This window comes from Heliconius melpomene, chromosome 4 (assembly GCF_056956725.1).
Source record: "Heliconius melpomene rosina isolate 202511_hmr_F chromosome 4, ASM5695672v1, whole genome shotgun sequence".
NCBI classification, from domain to species: Eukaryota; Metazoa; Arthropoda; class Insecta; order Lepidoptera; family Nymphalidae; genus Heliconius; species Heliconius melpomene.
This window is the reverse complement of record NC_140392.1, coordinates 6,687,160-6,711,581: the sequence shown is the minus strand read 5'-3', so window position 1 is coordinate 6,711,581 and position 24,422 is coordinate 6,687,160. Positions and strand designations below refer to the sequence as shown.

At 30.5% G+C, this 24,422-nt stretch overlaps 1 protein-coding gene across 11 annotated transcripts; it reads right to left on the bottom strand.

Moving 5' to 3' along the window:
• Window positions 1-304: 304 nt before the first annotated feature.
• EndoA (SH3 domain containing GRB2 like, endophilin-A) lies at window positions 305-24,001 on the bottom strand. Of its 11 annotated transcripts, none has more exons than XM_085185116.1 (13): window positions 23,828-23,998; window positions 14,338-14,416; window positions 12,397-12,465; window positions 10,632-10,848; window positions 9,585-9,718; window positions 9,043-9,109; window positions 8,885-8,935; window positions 8,129-8,229; window positions 7,817-7,920; window positions 7,273-7,364; window positions 5,183-5,272; window positions 3,508-3,629; window positions 305-3,204 (listed from the first exon to the last, which is right to left on the bottom strand). In XM_085185116.1, the coding sequence occupies exons 2-13, from the start codon at window positions 14,380-14,382 to the stop codon at window positions 3,079-3,081; spliced, it is 1,218 nt and encodes a 405-aa protein (XP_085041242.1). In that variant the 5' UTR covers window positions 14,383-14,416; window positions 23,828-23,998; the 3' UTR covers window positions 305-3,078. The 11 variants fall into 11 exon arrangements, with proteins under 11 accessions (XP_085041242.1, XP_085041243.1, XP_085041236.1 ...); XM_085185117.1 differs by having other exon boundaries at window positions 8,885-8,923; XM_085185110.1 differs by lacking the exon at window positions 5,183-5,272 and having other exon boundaries at window positions 7,096-7,364; window positions 23,828-24,001.
• Between the last annotated feature and the right edge of the window lie 421 nt (window positions 24,002-24,422).

Below are 24,422 nucleotides of genomic sequence, written 5' to 3'. Positions count from 1 at the left end.
AAATTACTTTAATGTAGATACAAATCTAACATTGAATATTTTTAGTAGCTAATGGTCATATAAATTGTTCTGTTCTGTATTTACATACTCGTAACGAGGCAACAATTTTTTGAAATTTAACAACAATAACAACTTTTACAAAAGAAATTGTATTATCGTAATAATGCAATATTATTATCGTAATAATGCAATAGAAAAAGATTAAATCAAAGCAGGTACTTAAATAATTATTGCATTCTTTCTCAACACTTAAGAATTCAATTTAAAACATACGTCATAAATATAGGGGAAAATGAAACACGAATTATTGTAACATTTTATTAGGAGGCGAAACGAGCAATAAGTTCAGGATAAATTTAAATACAAATTAATGTGTCCACATCTTTTAAATCGTCAATTTATCTATTAAATTACAATAGTTATAATAGGGTATTAAAATTACAGTAACATGAACAAGAATACATTTACCTGATAATTACATTACACCAAAACAGACTCGAGGCCAACAGCCAACAGTTATAATATATAGCAGGTGCCGAATTATCAAAACCTTCAATAATTATCTACTTTGCATTTGTTAAATATAATATTTTCATACGAATATATATATATATATATCTAAAATATATGCAATACATATTATAATATAACAACAAAGTAGTTTACAGACATCATGTTAATCTTTGTTTTGTTATTGACATTTAACAACAAAAGAAAAAAATAATTAATCTATCATAAACTTATCTATAATTGATTTGTTTGTATATAGATATAATTTATAAAGGCAGGCACCAGACGATGGCTGCTACGAGTCTCCCCGTGTCCGTAAAGCAACACCCGATAAATATTTTTTTTATATAGCTATCGATATCAAGTAATCTCAATGTTTAAACTATTTATTAAGTTAAACAAATAGCAACATTTATAAGTATAAGCCAATTATTATAGAAGGACGAAGTCTGACTTCCCGAGTGTAGATGTAACAAGTATCAAGAAGTAGTGAAGCCGCTCGGTACGGCTGCTGTGCCACCGGGTGCTAAAGTACATTGGAAAAGTACTGTTTCCACCCTCGCAACACCGATGCGTATATTATTTGCTCAAATACTTATTTAACATTTAAGAGACACTTGAAGAATAGAACATTTATCAATTTATGAACTTACATACAACTAACATTAGATCTAGGTATTGTCTTTTGTATGTCTGAAGGGTACATCGGGGTCCGTATCGATGACCGCTAAAATGGTTTTTATTTATTAGAAAAAAATACATCACCGCAACACCAATAAGATAAATGTGAAATATGATAAAATTTATTTCGTAAGTGCATGCATTTAATATGAAATATATAACGTATATAGATAGATGGCGGAGGCCACTTCGAGCATCGTTTTGTATACTTACACGATCGACATGATTCATTTTAAAGAATAAAAATAAAAATGACTAAGTAAAATATTATGCTAAATCATAATGAACTAGACAAAACTTAAGCATATAAAGACGACGCACCACTCGCATGATATCTAATATTATCACAATCACTTCATATATTGTGTTATCATAACTTTGCCAATAATACATCAAACATCAAAACGCCACAAACACCTGGCAAGATTCAACAATTCATTACATATCGCTCCGTGCCTGTGTATAACATACCTTACATTGTGTGTATTTTTCATATATAATTCGTTCGTTATAGAAAACCATACGAAAACATCATTGAAATGATTTGTCAAATTAATAGCAAAAAATCTTTAAATAGTTAATTGAACTGCCATAATCAAATATCTTATTGAGTATTATATTATTTGTTTTTATTTAATAAGATGTCTTCCTACAACAAACGAACTATATATATATAAAAGACAACACAATTAACTATAAAATCTAATCTCATAATACCTAGCATACGTGACGTCACTCGGCAATGTGTTCGAGAATCGGATTTAATAAAAGAAACTGTTACTTAATTAATTATGGTATACTATTTTTATTTAGCCTTTATTTCGCTTCATCTATAAGAAATACTGGTTCTAAGACAGTTAACAATGCTATAATTGTTTCTAATTAAGATCGAACCTGCGATCGAATACTTTGTCCAAACTGTTCAGCTTCAAACTATTTATAATCACTCTCCACATCATGTCTATCCGTAGTTCATATTTAAAATTAAAAATTAACTCTACAAAATGGAATTGTCTTAAAACTAAAGTAAACTTGGAATAATTTAAGAGAATTTTAAGTAACATTAAATATTCCCTGTAGGCTCAACGAGGCCTTTAGTGTGTTCTAGCTGTCCGACAGTAAAAATAGCACAAATTTAAAATTAAGATATTTTTTTCACTGAGAAATTAAGAAATATAATGTCTGCCAAAAATGTCAAAATGAATATTATTTGGAAGACAATAAAAATACAAACATGGTTATTATTTATGGTACAAAGATGGTTATTTGTAAAAGGTTTAAAATGTTGATACTACGACATTGAGCTTTTGACACAGATATAGATTTGAATTAAGTCATCTAATATAATACTGGGATATGACGTAACAATATATTTTTTTTATCTGTAACGACATATTATTCGACCACATACGAATAACGAAATATATGGTCATTATTACTATTGTTATTAGGAATACTGTTAATAAACAAATAATAATATGTAGAGAGCATAAAATGCAAACGTTTACATAATTAAAGACAATGCGTTAAAGTAAATAATATAAGGACTCTTTGGCATTACGTCGCATTTAAACTCATTTATTTAGGCCACATTTCACTTGATATTATAAGTATAGAAGAAATTTAAAAAGAAAACATAACATTCTAATAAAAATAAGTTATTCGTACGTGGTCAAACTAGGTTTGGAAATTGTCAGCTCTGATTTTGAGAGAAATCTTGCTGAATTCAGTATGTCACACGATGTTTATTTTTTATGTGAAAAGAAACAATTTTAAATATCTAATGAAAAAACACATATAATTCTATATATTAAGTAAATATGTATGTGTATATTTTTTTACAATAATATATAAATCAGAGCTGTCAATTTGAAGAATTTTAAACGTTTACATATTGGGTAGCGGCACAGTGACTTGCACGTAGCTGATGGGAAAGTATCCTGTCTTGCCGTTAACGGAGCCTTCGAACCAGTTGTCGTCCACCTTGTTGATCAGCGTGATAACGTCGTTTTCCTTGATAAAATTAAATATAATTAAGATTAGCTCATATTTTAGTTCTGCGGTAATAAGTGGGGGTTCAATCTCCTTGTGGAATATTTATGCTTCAAATTTGGACGTTTCCATTAACTTTTAAGAAATATTTCTCGTATAAGAAGTTAACAAGGACATTTTTCTTACGCAAAAATAAATTTAAAAATGATATTTATCAAAAGATAAAAAAAATTTTTTGATAAGATTAGAAGTTCATGTGTATATTCAACTTTCGAAATATTTCATATTACTACTTGATTTCCACATTACGAATATAATGTATACCTTGAATCCCAATTCCCCTTGGTTTTCAGGCTCGAAGTCGTAGAGCGCGGTGCAGCACGGGCCCTTGGTGGGCGCCACGGGCGTCCGCGCTGGCGACTTGACGGGCGACGGCAGCGGCGATGCTATTCATACAAATAATACCCAATTTCTGTTATAACTTACCTTTACATTGAAAATTTAATCTACGAGGCACTATGAATGAAAGTTTTGAGCATCCACTGATTTGTGTATGTTTATGATATGATAGGTACAAGATCTACAGAACCATTTTATACGAAACAGATGTCTCATTTCAGTTGAAATCGTCAGAGCGAAAGTTGTCATTTCCGTATTATAAATGTAAAATAACTATAAATAAAACTCACAATATTTCAGTATTTACGTAGAAATGACGCAAACGCTAAAATAAAAAGTGGAACTATAAATATTAACAATGTAGATTTTTATAAATAACATTCTTATTTCTTTATTTCCGCGTATTTCATTATCTTTTCGCCTTCGCTCCAACGACCCAATTGAGACGACGCAAATATCTGCGAACACTAACACAACAACAACTATGATTCACTAAACAATTGAAAGCAGCACAAACATCCTACAAAGCGGTAGCTCCACACAATCAGCTCGTTATAACTAAGTATGAGCATTTTTCTTTTCCGTTTCATTTTGAAAAGTTGTCATTTATTAATGAGAAAAGAGAAAATGAAATTCTATCATAATGATGAAGCATGGTGAAAACGTCGCATGCTTTAAACGTACGAATATTTTGGTCGTATGGATGATACATGCCTAAATGATTCTTGAGAACTAAAAGGGTTTATAGCGTAAGAAATTCTAGAAGAACATATTTGAATAGAGTAATAACATGTTTTGTAAAGTAAATTTAATGAAAAAGTTTTAAAATTATGATTTGATTGTACTTTAACTTTAAAGCCGTTTATTTTGGCTCATAATTGCTCTACTAATTACGATAGCAGTGAGATCTATAGTCAAGGCTATAATTATTTTATGATGACACTGAAAGATCAATGATTGTATATTAAAATAAGAGATATTGTATCGTCTTATATATGTATTTTTTTAATAATAAAAAAAATGTAATTTTGTATTCTTATAGTTAATAATTAATTAATAGGTTAGAAGAAACCTGCAATCTATATACTTTCTTATATTAAAAATAGTTACCTACGTGTTCGCGATATCATTAAATGACTTCTAGAAACTAAAGTCACCTAATCGTTTTGTTTCATGTATCGTGACTCATGTAGTATTATTAATGAATTCACCAGACATGCTAAGCTTGGAAACTTTTTACATCATATTTATGTGTTATTTCATTTAAATTATAAGTAGATAAATGTGTTTATTTTGCGCCATTACTACTAAATTGTTTTTAAAAAATTCTACAAAAAAATATTAAAGCGATCATGTGTTATATATCTGATAGGCTTCTGTTTACAGCTGATCGGGTCTTTGCGTAGGTATATAATGTATTATCAAAGAATTCTAGAAAAAACGATAAAAGCTAATTATATTTTTATATCATGTTATATAACTAATATGTATGTAAGTATAGGTATGTGTGTGTATGTTATACTAATATATAAATTTTTAAAAACTATAAAAGAAAATCGTCAGCATTGACGTGTTACGTGTATGCGTGTTAGTGTGTTACCATTGTTAGAGCGCTGCGTGTTGGCGGCCGGGAACAGCTCGAGGTTGCCGGGCGGCTTGTGCTCCGGGGAGCCCGCGCGCGATCCCCCCTCTCCACCACGCAAACGAAAACACGCTACCTCAGTAATATCTCTCATCACTCGTGCAACGGTATAACGGATACATATCGTTGGTTAAATAGAAAATTCACATTATTCAAAAAATGCAATTTTTACATAATTTAATTTTGATTCTTTTTTTCCGCAAGTTTCATATCAACATGTTATAAATATAATATGTTATAAATCATAAAAAGTATTTCTGGAAATTTAAGGTCTATTTAAGTGTTTAATGAAAGGAAGAATTTATAGCATTTTTTTAAACTTTATAGTATAAATAAGTACTGTACCATACCACATAGTCTTATAACCTCTTTTGATAGATACTGAGTTTCTTTAAAAAAATAACGCGTGCTTTGTTACTTTAAAATATTCGAATAATAGAATGGCATTTTTATAATCAAAATTCCGAAACGACACTTGCCTCATCCATCTAATGCCCATGTCGCGTTTTATATTTTTTAAAATTAATATAAAAGAATGTTTCAGTAGACTATTTTGATTTTTTTGTACATTTAATTATGCCACTTTTCTATTTAACTTACGATATGTCATAGAAAATACTCAAATCAGACCAGTAGTTTTCGAGTTCTCAACAAATAAATATAATATAAAACAAAAAATATCACCATATTAAATCAGTCGAGATCGCCATTTCCATTATTCATACAACGTAACTCTATTACTCGAGCGGTTATAGGACTTCAGTGCAGCGTTACAATTGCGCAATTTATTTTATATTTAGATTAGACGATTACTTCTTTTTAAAAATAATTGGTATAAACGTATAGTGTAAGATTTTTTGTTATCAAACTACACATTTAACATTGGAAAGAAGAAGTTGTACACCGATATGTCTACTCACTTTAAGGAGATACGAAAGACACTTATAATTAATTGACTAAATACACTGCGTATACGTTTCGTAAATATATAATAAAATAGTAAAACACAGATTTAAAACTATATGCAAATATAATTTAACGTAATATAGACAAAGTACGGCGTTTACGTCGGAAAAATAGACAACACAATGACTTAACTAGGTTCTCTAGTTATTGCCTGTGAAAGATTATAAAATATCAAAATATTTGCACATAGTTTTGGTTTAATAATCTTATTTTTAAGGGGTAAGTTTGGATGAGGATAGACAAGGAAGGTACAGGAAAGTGTTCGATACAAAAATTCCCCGCACTTTTATACAATGCTTGCAAATTAGCGAATTTTCAATAATAATTAATTCTCGTAAGTCACAAAAAAAGCTAAAAAAACATCAAATTATAAAAAAAATAAGTGTTTCAGTGTGCTAAGATGGTGTCAAATATTTTAAGTAATAATTTTGTTATTTACAATTGTTGTTTTATCATATAAATTAATAATAATATAAGATAAATTCCAAATATAACTTTATACGTATGTTTATATAATATTATTTATATTCAATTGTTTTAACCATCAACCAATCGAGTCCCGCAAGTGCAGCGTGCATTGCATATGGAATGTGCAAATATGAACATAGAGCATTATATCGTGTAGAAAAATATTAATTAATTAAGAAATACATTTTTCAATAATTGCCTGCTGTGAACCACCACCATTGCAATGAGAACGCAAGATAATAATTAACTATAACACCCATAAAAACTCCATAAACCCTATAAATTAAGACCTCAAAATGTATGCATGTTTCTTAATTTAAAAATAAATCATACAAAAACCCCATAAAATTAATACACCATAAACATCACAAATTAAAACCTTTATCCAAAAAAAACGAAATAAATAAAAATATACCAGCAAAAGAAACGTCAATCACCTGTCCAAGGGTCTCTGCCGTTGCACCGCGGTGCGGGGCGGGGGTGGGGGTTGTGTCGGGGGAATTCCTTGGGGTGGAGGTTGTGTCGGGGGGACTCCCATGCTCGGAGGGGATCCGCAGTGGGGATGTCCCCCAGGGAGGAAGAGGGGAGGCGCATGGAGGAGCTGTACCGCCTACCATGGTTGAGGTCGTGGATGCCCTCGATGTGGAGATCGGCGAGGGTCTTCGGTACGAATTCCAGTTTTGGACGACTCACCGCTTCTTCTTTCCTGTTTGGTAATATAATAAATTTTGGGAATGAGAGCATGTTTGTGTTATTAATGAGTTATCAATAATAAAATAAAATAAAATATATTTTGAGACTGATTTTTGACTGAAATTATATTTAAAGATAAAAAGATAAACTGAAAACCAAGATCAAAAAGTAATATATGTTTGGACATGGATGGACTTGTAGGAAATGAATATTTATTTAAGATTCGAAAATCCATTCGTTCCGGACGGTTTATTAAATCAGACAATCATGATACAACCATATTGAAACCATTTATTATGATCGCTAGAAGGTAGATTGCAGTTTTAGAACGACTTTAAACGCGATTGTAGGTTCGATTTGCCCTCCCGAGAAATGGACACTGAATCAAGCTTAATTCTAAGTCCCCTCTGCCTAATCTATAATATAAGGGATACAGCATGAAATAAAAAATAATAATAAATTTACTTTTCCATAAGCGTAGATACAAGTCCCTTGAGTATCTCCGTGCACTGCTGGTGGTACTCGAGAAGTCCCTCCGCGAAAAATGATAGCTGCGCCACTTGCTCCACCTATGTTATTGTATTAAAATTATCACTTTATCTAAATAATAGTGTTAATAATGAACACATGTTGATAAAAAATATTATTTATTTTTTAATTTTTATTAAAATTACATATTATGCCAATGCAAGTTAAAAAAATATATTAAAGTCTTAGTACGTAAAATATTTCTTAATATTCTTTTTTATTTAGAAATATTACACTTATTATACTTACATCATTGTCGAGAAGGTTGAACATGCCAATCTGAGCTAAAGTCAAAGATTCAGCAAACTTCTCCTCAGCCTGACGTATCTCATCGTCTGGAATGTGAGAGCCTGATGTATGCACGTTACATACAAGTAACACACAACCAATAAGATCAAATAAAAAGTAAAATTTAAAAAAGAACAAAAAAAAATTAATTAAAAATAAAATAAATAAAAAACACAATACAGACCAAACGGCGCAAATAAAGTGGGACGAATATATGCAGGTAGCGTCGCAGGAACGTCGCATTGACAGGACATCATGTAAGAAACGAGCTATTATTATAATAACTGACATACTATTATTATATTTCAATATTTTATTAATATATCTATCTAGCTTTTGTACTTTATCACATAAAAGTGCTTACTTTTTAGGAGCAAGATATTGATAGGAGCATAGGAGGAAAATATTTCGTATAATATAGCAACATTCAGTACAATTATAGGACTAATCCTATAATCTACTATCTATCTCAAGACTCATGGGACTAGTCTTACATATTGATATTTGTAAAATAAATTACAATATGAAAATCACGTAATAGAGCCTGCTCTACTCTTGAGTTCTAGTCTACGCAAACGAAATTGCGACTATTACAAATATTTTATATATTTAATATAAAATTTAATAAGTGCAATATTTACGGTCTAGCCATAAATTTAAAACTCAATTCAACGTGATTTTATTATTTTAGCCATTTTTAAACCACACAAAACGTACCGTGCCTTGGAGATCCATGACTTGGACTCATATAAGGACCTTTAAGAATGCCTTGATGTTCACAAAACAAGCAAAATAAATCGTATAGAAAAAAAATAAAAAGTTCAGAAATTAAAATTATAATAAATAATAAAATGATATAATAACAATATAATTACCTTTTGCCTGTCTTCGTCGTTTGCAGTCAAAATCCAATCTACGTCCCTGTAATTTCTTTCGGTGGTGCTGAAAACAATTAAAAATGTTATAAGATCTATAAAAATATCCCGCAAATAAATAAACAGTATTTGGCAATTAAAGTAATAAAACTAATTACTTAATAAAAAATATTAATAGCTTGTATGTTGTTGTTTATTTTGTTTCATACATTGTATTTATTTAACAACTTAGAAAATTATATTAATTGATGTAAAGAAACCGGCAACGGCTAACACTATTAAAATACTTATTGAACAAGTTCATTTTTTATTCTTTCTGCATCCCGTTCGCAGGCATAGGGAACCCGGGAACCTAGTGTTAAGACACTCTGCTCACACAAGATTTCTGCTCCCCACTTTCCTCCGAATTCTTGAGGTATTGCGTTGGTGGAACTCGACTTGGCCTCGACGTACGAAAATATTGAATATTTCATTTCCTTGAGCGGGAATCGAACTCACAACATGTCGCGTTCATATACATATAAGTCATTTTAATTATTTACCATAACTTCTTTGAGATCTTTGGTCTGTAAATGATGTAGTGGTTCGAGGAAGCTTTGTTTAATGTTGTCATCCAAGGAGTATTTAACGTCCGCCATTTGCTTAAGGGCTTCACCCATTTCGATTAAACATTGTGCTGTATAAAAATAAAATATAAAACATTAAAAAAATAAATAAATCAGCTTCACGCTGTATCCAGCACACAGCAGGGTAGGCAGAGGGAACCTAGTGTTAAGACACTACGTTTCTCACTTCCTGCCGAATTCTGGAGGCATTGCATGTTGAGTAGCAAAACTCAACGCCGCAATTTGCCTCGACACCAGAGCGAAGAAATGAAAATATAAACGTAATTAAATATTTCACTTCCTCGAGTGGAGATCGAACCCACTACCGTCGCGTTACGGTCACACCCTTGTGCCGCTGCGCCCCGACGACCTCAATAAAGATTGTTATAATAATTATAATATTAAATAAAGCATTAAAATTAATACCGACGCCGAAAATACATTTATTTACTTACATAGTTTAGTTTATATTAGTCTGTAAAGTTTAGTTAACGGTTGAATAGCTAACAACTTTAGGGATCCACTATAAACATAAAGTCATGAATATTGAACCTGCTGTCGTCGCGTCAAAGGAGTACTGTCCTAATGTCGGATGTGTTTGTATATGGTCTTATAAATTTAACAGTATTGTACAAATACAATGTTTTAGAAGCTTTTATTGGATTGCTATTACTTAATTTTAAGGCTTAAAGCCGTATCCCGCTAATAAGCTTAGGGAAGCTAGTGCTAAAACCCTCCTTTCTCCATTTTCAGTAAAATTTTGGACATATTGTGCCGGCACTCTACGTCGTGCTTTGTCTTCTTTCTTACAAGAGCGAGGAAATGTAAAAAATACCCTCCAAAAAACAATCCAATCCAAAATTATCACGATTACAGTTACATGCTGAGCCATTGCGCCATGATGGTATATACAACTAATTATATTTATATTATATATTTAACAGGACCGATAGTTTTTTTTTTACTAAATAGAAGTATACGTACAGAAACCCGTGTCTTCTCCAAGCTTCTTGCCATATAGCAGCATACAGTCTCCCAAAACGCCTTCAGGTTGGGGGTAAGTATTACTCTTAGCTTGACCACTTAATTTGCTAATGCCTTTTACAGCAGCCATCTTTGCTCGTGCCGTGGGATTTGGTTGAAGAAATTCTTTTGTTTTTGTTTGTAATTCCTCTACCAGCTCGCATGTTACGTCTGTTTTCTAATGACAGAATTATACACATTATATATAGGAATATTTTACTCTTATTTGATTAATAATGGCAGCTGCTTTGAGGATATTGTATAAAAGGTTCTATTTCATTCAATTGTGGTGGCGAGTGTTAATGTATTGTAAATTAAACCAGCAACTGGGTCGCAAGTCTTAGACACTGCTTGCTCAGGAGTATATGTATTTGCCGTAAATTCACCAATTCTAAAAATTACTTGAATTATCAAAAATGATAAATAACGATATGGAGGAACCATATCGTTAAAATACAGAAAATAACAAAATGCAAGATCGAAAATTCATACAAAATTAAATACGTTCGTTATGTTCGACATTAGTAAACATATACTTAAGTATAAAGTATAAACATTAAATACAAAAACAACAAGTTAAACAAGAATTTCAAGATTGTGAGAATATTAACACAAATATCTTTGATGAAATCTTGTCAACGAAATTGAACTTCGTAAAAACTTTCCAAGCGCAAGAGACCAAAATTGGGTGCTCGCGAAAAATTGACACAATCTAAAATTGTCGTCTTTATGAATATTTTCAATTTATTTTTTGTCGAATAAAATCAAGTAAGAAAAGATTAAAGACGCAAATTCTATTAATGGGATTAAGATAATAGGTCATTGAGGGGAATCGAAGTAAGTATAAAAAAGAATAGCGGCTTTAGTGCCAGCCGCAATGCGGACACCGGCTCTAAGATTTTGAGCGCTTACTCGATTACTTCTTATACGATAAGATATACTCAGCACAGAAGCATCGATCTTTTTAAATTTACGTCATGCGTTTCTTTAGATTATCTATTTTTTTAGATTTCTATGTAATAATTACAGTTTTTATAGCCTAGGAGAATAAATATCGAATAAGATACAAGAGATAAATTACTTAGTCGAATACTATTAATTTATGATACATTTTGAAACGCATACATTTCAAAACGTTAATGTATATAATTTAGACTTTACGCGAAGGGAGGTTGCATGAAGATATGTCCAAGATAATAAACAGCAAATGTAGATTTTATGTAAATACATGTTAATAGGGCAGCTACTTTTCTTCGACGATGAAATTGAGTTACATTTTTAAGATAGTATAAGAAACATTTGAAACAAGAAGTAATTATTGTTGTATAATTTTAAATAGGTCTTTTATTATATTATTTATGTTGTTAGCGTCATCCAAATTTAATAAATTATCTTTCACGTCTTCACATAAACAAAATGCTGAAAGATCCAACACAGACATCTTTAAAAAAAGGAAAGTACACGATGTGGTTTTTTTTCAGCTTTGAGCTTTTTTACCGCGTAGCAGTGTACGCTTTGCTTACCACAGCGGGAAAAAAATATTTTATATATATTAGAGGATATTTAAAGATAGCGCCCCATAAACGTCGCATTTACCCAATGCGCTATGATGGCCGTCTATAAAAGTATTGTTATATGAGTTTAATAGGTAGAAAATGATTGTTTAAAATATTTCTAAAGATAAATATCTCTTAGAATTGATAAAAAAATATTATACTTTACTTACTCTTTCCATCTCCATAAAATCCAAATCAAGTTTAGTGCCTTCGGCACCCCCCATTTTTTCAGTGACATACTGAAAAGAATAAAAAAAATAATTAATAGGAAACTGGATCATAATAATTAATATATTTCATGATTTAATATAACATTTCTTTACAAAAATCAATACAACTTAACAGCCGTCACGACAATTGTCACGTGTCCACGCTGGATTTACACCTAAATCAGCAATTTCTATAACTATATACTTACTTTAACTTAATTAGTTGCTAAGTATGTAAAATAATGTCGCCAAAGATTTGTTTTTACTAAAGTTGTTTATTAAATTTTGTTATTATATAGAAATCTGAGTAAGTAAGTTTTAAGTACCACTGAAAAACTTACTGTTCTAACTAAGTGAACCTATATCCATGAGAATATTATACATATTTGTTTAGAGACAACAAATTGTTATTCTAGAAAGAATTAACATTTAAAAACAGCTATCTTACAATCTTTTGCGCTTTTAAGCATTTAAAAGCAATAATGCCCATAAAAGGGGTGAATTATCGGTTCTCTCGGTTGAGTACAAAAGCGCAGGTCGGAACTAGTATAGCCTTGACCGAATTCAGCTCAAACTTGCACCTATAAGAGATTAAAACTGCACCGCAATACTCTGCAACCTGAATACTTCCAATTAGTTTTGCCATTTCTATATGAAAATTCAAAACTTATATATTTCACATACAAAAAAAAACTAGATAATTATTATAGAATTTTTAAATTAAGAAAAGTATCAAAATTGTTGCATAAACAATGAATAGATATATATTTCACGCGAATATTAAAATTAAAAAAACAAAAGTACAAGGTTTTTTTACCTCGTATTCAAGTTAATTATTCTTACTTTGAGGCAAATCCGTTAAATTAATAAAAAAGGGGTTATATATATTCAAGCAACTCCATTGTGACGGCAGTAGCTGGTATAATAAAGGACGGTATAATTGGGGCACATCGTCTATGTAGGACGCGGCGTCGCCGTGGGTCACGGTCGCCTCTCATCCCTTCGGAAGGACTCTGATTTGAGGCTGACATTGATGTTATTGATCACGTGCTGCCTCTCAGCCTCTGCCTCGGGAAATTGTGCAATGTAATACGTGGAAACTGAGACGAATATTTCTAAATGATAGTCAAAATGTAAAATAAACGTATTCTCTTTGCTTAATTTACATAAATATCAGTTTCATCATTTAATTGAATACCGAGCATCTGCCTTTTATAGAGCGTTCTTTGTTTTTTAATATATATCTTTTATTAATCAGCTTGACGCTGCAGGCTCGGCGAAGGGAAGCTAGTGTTAAGACACTCTGTTCCCCGTTCTATTTCTTGTTTATCATTTTCAGACTTAACAAGTAGACCTTATTTCACAGAACTTTTATTATTTAAATAATTTATTAAACAAACAACAATTTTAAAAAGTAATAACAATAGATACCCCGTGAAGTTATAAAGTATTCGAGTCATCATAATGACTCCCGAGGGGACAGCGCAGTAAGTCGCCTCATTATTGAGCCATCAATCACGCCGCGATCCGCAGAGACATATTTGAATGTGCTCGTGCCTCGTGTGGCAAGGAATTGAACGGAATTATGAAAACGAAGAGTTATTCTAAATTTTCATGCAATTAAGGAAGCAATTAAAATTGGGGCAAAAAAGAAAAAATACTAATATTAGTAGTCAAAAAATATTAATATCAAGCTCTCTATTAGCCCCAATTTAATATAATCCCCTAAATTTAATTTAAATAAATTATCTACTTATTTCTAAACAAAAAAAGAAAAAAAGACAGGAGGACAGACTGTCCATTAAATTATCTAAGTCACACATATTACTTAAGAATGTAATGTGAGTTTTACATACAAAATGAATAAAGTCTAAAGAAGATAAAGAAAAATTACAATATTACCTGATTCGCTTTGTTTATCTGTTTCTTGAGACCAGCGAAGGCCATGATTGCGTCTTTTGTGTGAAACTATATCTTTAATCTGAAAAATATAAAATAATTGAGTAATAGAATAATTAACTATTGTAGTGTAGAGGCCAGTTTCGGCGCAGCGGCACAAACGTGTGATTGTAATAGCGACAGGTTGTGGTTCGATTCCAGAAAATGAAATATTTAATATTTTCATTTCTTAAAAGGGGAACCGGAGTGTCTTCCTTTGTCTACTTTGCAATGTGAAAAAAATATTGTAATAAATTATCAAGATTCAATCTATTTTCACAATTAACAAAAGCAGATATATACTAAGGCAGCATTTTGATTTATTATTTGATTGCAAGGTTTTCTTTATGTGACAACAAAAGCTTCTCGCTTTACCCTGTATATAACCTCTATTAAGTTAGCTTCCTAGTTCTAAGTCATAGAAGAATTCAGCACATTTAGTGACATAAGTCAATGCTGTGCTTTGTTTTATTAGGGCAGGTAAACGAAAATTATCTCCCATAATATAAATTTTATTATAATAATAAAAAAATAACCATATTAAAATTGGAAATTCAATTAAAAAGACAGTAGCCTAAAAATGTTTTGGAAAGAAATCCCTAACAAGAGCGAACTTCTAGAACAGCAGAGCAGAGCGTAGATGAGTTTATTGGCAGCGAGCCATGCGGGTGGATCGATACGCGAGAAGTAAGTATTATGTAATGACGGGTCAACAATAACGTTAGTGCACTGACGCGTATATAGCTTAATGTCACACCAGCTAATACTGTCAGCTAGCCCTAGGAACCGAAGCCTTATCTCTAGATGGTCGGCATCAAGTGTATTAAATTAGGCATGATGAAATATGGAGAAAGATGGTATTTATCTTTCTTTCTTTTATCTGTTATCCTAGCCCCCTAACAGACATAAAAGGAAGTATATCTATATGTATAGCTTGTGGCTTAGGTCCTCTTGATTGGCGAGTAAATCATTATTAATCGTACAACATTTATTAAAAGGGATGGACAATTCGTTACAAACCGCAACCATTAGTCCAGGGCAATGTTTTTATATAACTTTCTTTTTTAAATTGCGCATACAGGTATCAATTCTATGAAAATTGGTACCAGTTTGATGATTAGACTGCAATTTTCAAACTTAATTGGTATTTTTTCAAATTAACATTGATATTTTAACTTTATATATAAAAATGGAAACTTTACTTCGAGATATTGTACCCTTATTCCATTACCATCAAACAAAATATATCTGTCGAGTATAGAAGTCCGGTTTAGCCAGATATATATATATATTTCCTACAGATTATTAGTCCTAGTTATCGTTCCATAGTTGAGGACATCATGACCCAAAGGCACAGCATCCGACTGTAAAGGCGTTGTGGTTTTGATTTCCATTCGACTGAATTAATTATTTTCATTTTCTAACTCTGGTTACAGAACAAAGGTGTTATAGTCCGCCATTTAACCCCCAATCTCTCGGAAGAACGTAGTGTCTTAACACTATGTGCAGACAGAAGAACTGTCTATCCTGTTACATACAGTGTAACACTAAAAAAATACTTAATACGGTTCATTATTTACCATATCTAATTTTAACTGACTTTAAATAAATAAAATGCGTAGAATAATACAATTTAAATAAAATCCTTACTTATAATATGCAATACAAATGCTCTAGTTAATATTTGTTATGTATTCGTATGGTAAAGTATCTTAGGAAAAGTAACTTAAAGAGCATAAATCGTTTTCCTAACGACTTACGTTTTTGTTGCGTGACAAGTATTATCATAATTGCGAACTAAAGACATTTTCAACAACTTACTTACTTGTAAAAAACATTTAGATATTAATAATAATTATGCAAATATTGTATTTTATACGATTAATTATATAGCCGTCTTTTTAATGTTATTATATTGTATTTAACTGTTATAGTAGGTTGATACATAAAGTTACAAAGACAAAAATCCTATTCGTGGGGTAGGCTGGGAGAAGGTGGTATCTTCACTCTTCACCTATTTCAATTAAATATTTGATGGCGGGAATTAGCGGTATGTTATGTTGCCAGAAAATCGGTTACCTTTGAAACTCTATCGTGATATTTTCCGATTTTCAGAATATATTATGTAGATATATAAAGAGAAACAAGTATCAAGACTAATTATTTATATAGAACAAGGAGAGAGAGAGAGAGGAGAAACATGTGAATTGCATATAAGTAACATCATGGCTTTTTACTTGGGATATAAAAATTATTCTAATATTATTATTTCCCTGAGTACACCTATTTACAATCACGATGTTAATGTATTGAATTCACAACCACCACCAGTCGGATACTGTCAACTCTACCACCGTGTACTTATCTATTTACTTTGGAGAGCACCAAACAATGCTTATGTTTGAGGTCAAATAATGCGAAATACCATTTTTAATTAAAAATTCATTAATATACATTTTAGACCCTTTCGGGCGACACTGTAATAAAAATGAATTAGTCTTTATTGCTTACGCTCACGATTACATCATAAGATAACCTCTGTTTCCGTAATTGAGCGAAAGAAGCGATTTTTATGCCTACAGTAAAAAAAAATAAAACGTGTATTTTTATTTTATTTACTAATTACCATAAAATATTAGACAGGATATTCTTAAAATTTATAATATGCCCACACTTAACCCAATAAAAAGATTAACGAGAAAGAAAGTAAAGAAAGTAGGTACTTCTGAAAATAATTTTCCGATTTACCACCAAAATAAGTCCGAATAGTTTTTTAAAAATGTCATACATCTTTTTATTTTAAAAAATTGATAATAAACGCATCCTTAACAATCGTGTATTATGTAAATTTTAAAAGAACCTTTAAACATTTCACGCAAAGGTTAAAACGCCTTTAGCAAGGTTTAAGTAGCTCTTAACTATCTATAAATATCCAATGTCGCTCGTAGCTCTCACGTATCTATGCTAAAATAGTCTCACAAATTGAATTCTGAACATAATTGACTCTCCGCTTTAATATAACTAAATATGGCGGCGCATTAACGTTGTCTCTATAAATATAATTTCATTGTTAAGCATAATATTCTCCATTGAAGAGAATTTTACTATCCATATAAAAGATACAAGTAAAATTATTTATTTATCATTCATCACTCATTTGGCATAGCAGAAACATATTATCATCTTTTATTATAACGTTTACAATGAAATATTAAAGTAAATCTAATGCGAATTCTCCAAATAAACATTATTATCAATACTTTTAAATTTTTTAATAAAAAAATATACTATTTTTAGCAAAAGTAGCGTACCTTGCTTTTGATCCTGTTCCGTCACAATACACTAAACGACGACAGGGGTAAAAATTACAGGGTGCTACGACAGCGTAGCGGGCCGCGTAGCTCGTAGCGTGGGAGCGACTGAGGCGGTCGTAGCGGCATGCAACTGCGCGCGCAATCTCGCCCCCACACTATGTGGAACCGATATCAATCCACAATTCTATTTCGAATATTTCTACCTAGATTTCATTTGAAAGTGTGCCAATGCAAACGTCATTATTAGACTTCTGGTATTATTAAAAAGAATTGTTTATTTTTTTTTTTCATATATAACTTCCAATTACAGTATGAGAAATAAAAATAAAATAATTAAATTATACGAATATTTAAATAATTTTACCGTGTTGTGAATTGATATACAATTTCAAGCAAAATATGCTAACAACTACTAGCACAAGTAGACGTATACGAGTTTATATCGAAATAAATAGGTACTTATTACATTTGTTTTACTTAGCTCTCAACTTTTCTTGTAAGCTGAAAGATAAGTTTAAATTAAAAGCAATAAATTTCTACTCAGCTAACATTTTAGTCGTGTCTTACCACTTTTGAGAGTCGTATATTACAACTTTTCATGTTATTTCATTTCATGAAATATTCGTACGTGTTTTTAATTGGTTTATTACACTAATAGAAAAATTATAACAAAAATATATATTAATTAAATTTATTAATAAATTACTATTAAATTAATTAATTATTATTATTAGCATTAAATTAATTATTGAATTACTATTAAATAAAAACTAAACTAATAAATAAATATGATTTATTACTTTAATTAATAAAACTGTGAGGGCGTAGCAGCTATAACTAGACCGAACTGAAACGCCTACACTTCACCTACACTAAAGAATGCTTATCTGCTTAAATGCTAGATGCATTTTTGGTCCACAGTATATACTAACGTTTCAGATTGTTAGTAACACTAACTATAATTATCTTATTTATTTAACTATTTTTTAAAATATTTTTAATAGTAATAAACGTTATATATAAGTTGATAGCATTTTTATAGGACAAGCAAAAATATACTTAATTTTTATTTGTCCTATAAAAAATATTTATTCATTTTGATACTTTTTCCGTTTCTCCTTCCTCTTCTCTTCTTATTATTGCAGTTATTGCATAACTTTAAAAAATCTAAGGACTAAAATAACAATTAATAACGATGTTCTATCTAAATAACGTTAAACACATTTTTAATGAAAAAGAAAATATAATTTCCATTGTTTAGTATTAAATGAACAGGCATGTCTATATTAGCACAGGCCAACTCGTAGGCGGCTCTATTTGACGTAAATAGTAGGTCCTCAAAGAGTGTGAAAATAATCATTAAAGTTAAAACTGGAACATTTCTACGCCCCCACGGTGTAGTTCTTCTAAGGAATGGAGCTCATGTAAAAAGGTTTTACCTGTACAAGGCTTATAGTTTAAAGTACCTGTAGTTATATAAGCTGTTTATTATATTTAAAAACACATTTTAAAATATCCTCTATATATTGCTTAAATATAGATCTAAATATAGCTATACACCTATTGCTTATAAGGAATACAAAGTAATATATTCAGAAACTAGTATTACTTTAAGCACAATGAACTAAATATCCAATTATAGTTCAATAGCAAAACATGTTTTTTTTTAAATATTTATATTTTACACTAGTGGGCTCGTGCGGGGCTACGCCCGCTTGAAATAGAATTATTAATAAAGAAATTGTAAGCTAAACGATCTAAGTACTTTAAATTGACATAACTTTTTTATTTATAAACCGATTGTGATAAAATAACCCTATATGTGTTCGGAAGCTTTTCAGAAACCAATAGTGAAAACCGCATCTAAATCGGTTAAGCTGCTTCTGAGATTAGCGATAACAAACGCACAAACAGACAAAATTTTTAAAAATCATTGTTTAGGGTTCTATTACGTTAATAAAGGTTCCCAATAACATTTTTTTTTTAATATCTAAGTACAGACACCGACCCTCTTACGATTTTATTAAAAGTATAGATTGTTAGTAGAAGGTCATGAAAAAATAATAAAAATTTCAATACAAACTTCGCTGTCAATGAATTGTAAAGAAATCTCTATAAGACCATTTACGTCGTACGTTTCAAATACCACACTAGAGAGTAGTGAGTCGGCGTGTGTCAGACTCGTCAGTTCATTCAAATGACTAAAACGGATCGAAGCGGGATGCGCGCGCACCCCTCTTTCTTGTGACATCAGGTTAACATCTGGCGAGTATCCTTGGATCCTCTTTAAGTCGACACTTCAACAAAAAATGAGAGAAAAATAAACGAGACGAAAATAATTCCATTGTAGTCCTATCAAATTGTTAAGGATAAAACGTTTGTATTTCTATTATTATACTTCGGTACTTTTTGTTAAAAAGTTGAATGGTCATTATTTTTAAATAAATTTATAAAAAAATAACTTAAATTTTAATAATTTTACCTAAATTAGAAACGACAATTGTTTGTATAATGATAAAACATTATAAGCCTTCCTTCGATAATTTTTTTATGGTATTATAAATAGTATTTTTGTCAATTTAAGAAATGAAAAAGCACCTACATTTTGAAAGTAATTTTATTTTGCCATTACACAAAAAACATTGTTCGATAATAAGAAGTTATTTAAAAAAAAAACATTTTTATATATAACAATCGACTGTACTATGAATCCACCTTTGTCCTTATCCCTTAATCCCCGACTCGATCTCATTCAAAGGCAACTATATATATCTATTCGAAAAGGCTATTAAATTTGATATTTTGACTTTCACCGTTATAAAATTAACACATTAAATATGTAAAATTATTTTCGCACGTAACAGGGTAGGCAGAGACACTTGGAACCCTAGTGCTAAAACACTCCGTTCCTATTAAGACACTTTATTCTCCACTTTCCGCTAAATTTTAGATCCAGTGCGTGGCGGAATTCAACACCGTGTATTATCTCGTTACTACAGCGGGAATGACTATTAAACATTTTATTTTCTCGGGTGTGAATCGACCCCACAAAATGTCCCATTTACGCTTAAATGCCCGCGCCACGACTGGCCTCACTAGAGTGATTTAGAGATGCCGTTTTCATTCATAAATGATATACCTATACATATATACATATATACCTATGAATGAAAACAGCGTCTCAAGATTGTTCTCAAGATCTATCTAAGTTGAGAGCAGTTTACAATAACGGCTATTACAATTTTAGTTTTTACGTAATAACGTTAAATATAACAATTTTGTTTAGAAATGTTTTGAGCACTATTTCAGTTTTAAAAATATTACACACAAATTATTATAAGTATAGATCTATAGAAGCTCTGATCAAGTAGATTTAAATTTAAATAATTCACGCAAAAACATATATTAAAATTATTTTCTTAATTTCTTCGCTCTGGCAACAAGAGAAAAAATCCTGGCGTTGAATTCCGCAACATACAATGCCTCGAAAAACTCGGCGGAAAATGGGGACCGGAGTGTCTTAACACTAGGTTCCCTCTGCCTACCCTGCTATATACAGGATGCAGCGTGAAGATTAAAAAGCGTGATATTTAATTACTAACGAGTAATACACACATTATAGATTTGTGCCAATAAGTGGGCGTGTCTATAACACGGTGGCGCCCGACTGTCTGCCGTCTTGTCCGGATAAAAACCGGTCCATCGCCAAATAGGTTATGGCCGTGTTATAACATTTCTGAGATTTATGAGCCCTTAATATATATTTTTGTATTGTATATATTTTTTTATATTTAATAAAAAATATATATAAATAATTGGGAAAGCGTGAATGCCTTTCTCATTTTAAGCAATGTTTTCAAAGTTATGTACTTGCTGTAATTTGGTTAAGACGTGGTATGAAACACAGGCTTAATTGGTAATTTCTTTTTTAAATTAATGAGATTTTCACCATCTTTCAACTATTTTAAAAAATCATAAAATATCTAAGACTTTTTTTAGCCAAAATATTATTTATTTTTATTAATTTGTTTATAGATTGTATGAAATTCGACTACTTTAAAATATATTTTTAAAGAATAGCAAATAGTTGAGGCCAGTGGCGGCGCAGGGGCACAGAGTGACTGTAACACCGACTGGTTCTATGTTCGATCCCCACTCACGGAAGTATTTATTTCAATTTATATTTCCATTTCTATGCTATGGTGTCGAGGTAAGCCACGACTGGCTAATTGTCAGACAAATATATTCATACTGTACAAATAGATTCCTCTAATAATAAGTACTAGTTTTGTTAATTTAAAATTTACGGTTATGCTACAGACTGAATTTTACGTCACTGAAACTTCTACATACACTATGTAAAATACACTTATTGGAACGAGAAATATCTGTAAAAAAAATTTATTAATTCATAACTTAATGTATTTCGTATTGAAACGCAAACAATTATTATTTGTGAAGTTCATGTTATTTTTATATTGCAGTTACAAGTTCGAGAAAACGAATTAAAGGATGGGAGTCGTTCTAAAAATAGATTGACCCCCACACGTAAGGACGCAAACAAAACGTTTTCGATAGCTTACTGTAAACTGCTTGTGGTGTATATTAGGTATTCACAGATAAATTATATATTTATAACCGACTCTCTCTCACTTGAGGAGATGAAATATTTATTAAAATTTATATTTGCATTTCTACGCTCTGGTGTTGAGGTAAAGCGCGGCGTTCTGCCACTCAACACGCAATGCCTCCAGAATTCGGCTGAAAGTGGGGAATGGAGTGTCTTAACACTAGATTCCCTCTACCTACCCTGCTGTGTGCGGGATACAGCATGAAACTAAAATATATAGAGTGTACCTAGTGCTAAAACACTTGGTTCCCTATTTTGTTCTAATTTTGAAAACATTGAAATTTCAAAGTTAAGCGGCATAAACTCAACACCATGACTAATCTTGTTACCAAGACAAGGACATAATAATAGCTCATTCTCTAAGTCAGAAGCACTGTGCTTTTAGTGAGATGCAGTGCCACAGCGATCCAACTATTCTTATATACAGGTTCGAAGGTTTTGATTCAAAAACATCATAAGGTTAAAATAATTAAGACTGATAGCTCACTAAATTTCACAGTAGTACACTACAAGTCTTATTAACCTCAATTAGAAGGAGTGAATCATATTGAAGCAAATAAAGCAATCTCTATTAAGAACAATTTTATAAATTTTTTATTAAAAACATTTTTAATTATTTCTGTAACTATTTAAAATATTATTATTACAAAATTACAATCAACAAATTTATTGGGTATTACTGTTTACTTGAAAATAAATGGATGTCTGTATTTGTTATTAAATGATTCAAGTATATGTTTAAAAATATATTCATTCAACAGACATGTTGTTAACGGGAAATAAAGGCCAGTGATTCCAATTTTATCATGCCAACTATAACTGATAACTTTGTCATAAAATGAATTAACACGCAAATAACTAACAAAAATAGTTATCAAAGATATTACAGTTATTTGGCAAACATTTTTTATAATTTTAAATACTCTTATTTACTTTAATTACTAGACTAGACACAGACTTTCAAATGTATTAAAATTGTCTTATATATTTAATTTTAATTGATTTCTTATTTAGGAATCTATGTTAGAGAATCTATTTTAGAATTTACTAATTGTAGTAAAGTGAATATTATCACTTTATATAATGTGGGATTATGTGTGTTTTTTATATTGAGTCATAAAACAAGGAAAGCCTACTTTATTTATAATAATAAATAATTTTACAATTAATAAATTCTGGGATTAAGTACAAAATACATTTTTAATAGTGAAATGTAAAAAATGATAAAGATAACATATGTATCTGTGAAAAAATATAAATGTATAGTTTTTTAGAATGTTTAACTCCCATTATCTAGTCTCATTAAGTAGGTTCAAATCGGTAAACGATACAGAGAATTTATGCATTAAAACTTTGCGTGCAAATGTTTACCTGTAGTGGTCCGGTTCACAAAAAAGAAAACTAAAGTTAGCTAGTGTAGTTAGTTATCAAGTAGAAAACATAATTCTTTATTAATAGATAAAGAAGTAAAATTTTAATTATTATTTATTTTATGACAGTATTCACTTACCAATGTTTTAAACTTTTGTAGAGTATTGCAAATAAAGTGTGTTATTCAGTCAGCAATCAATAGTCACTTTTAAAATTGATAATACAACAAATTAAAACTTCATAAATCAATACTACATCAATTCACAAAAACAGCTCTCATTAATAATTTTAGTCAAAGCCACAGACTAAATAGACTGCAATACAGACTGCTAACTTTGCTCACCGCTGATTAAATTTGAATTTTTATGTAGCGTACCAAACGCTACATTTCAATTATTATTGTAGCGTCATATTCTATCTAACTTATTTGTATTTGTATCTTAAAACTATGAATAAATATATACATGAATATTTTACATATTAATAAGGAAACCAACAGAAGTCCTTTTATTATATATTTCAAAATGTTATTTTATTCTATTAAGCTATTAAATTTTAAACGGCAAAATTTCTTTTGATTACCGCATATTAACATGTTATTTCGTTTAACTGGCATTATTTTCCTTATAAATGTTACCAAAAAAATTAAGTTACAGTACACAGTTTATATTTTACTGTTACGCATTAAACTACTATAAAGGAACTGCTTATATTGTAATATTGTTTAGCCGTAA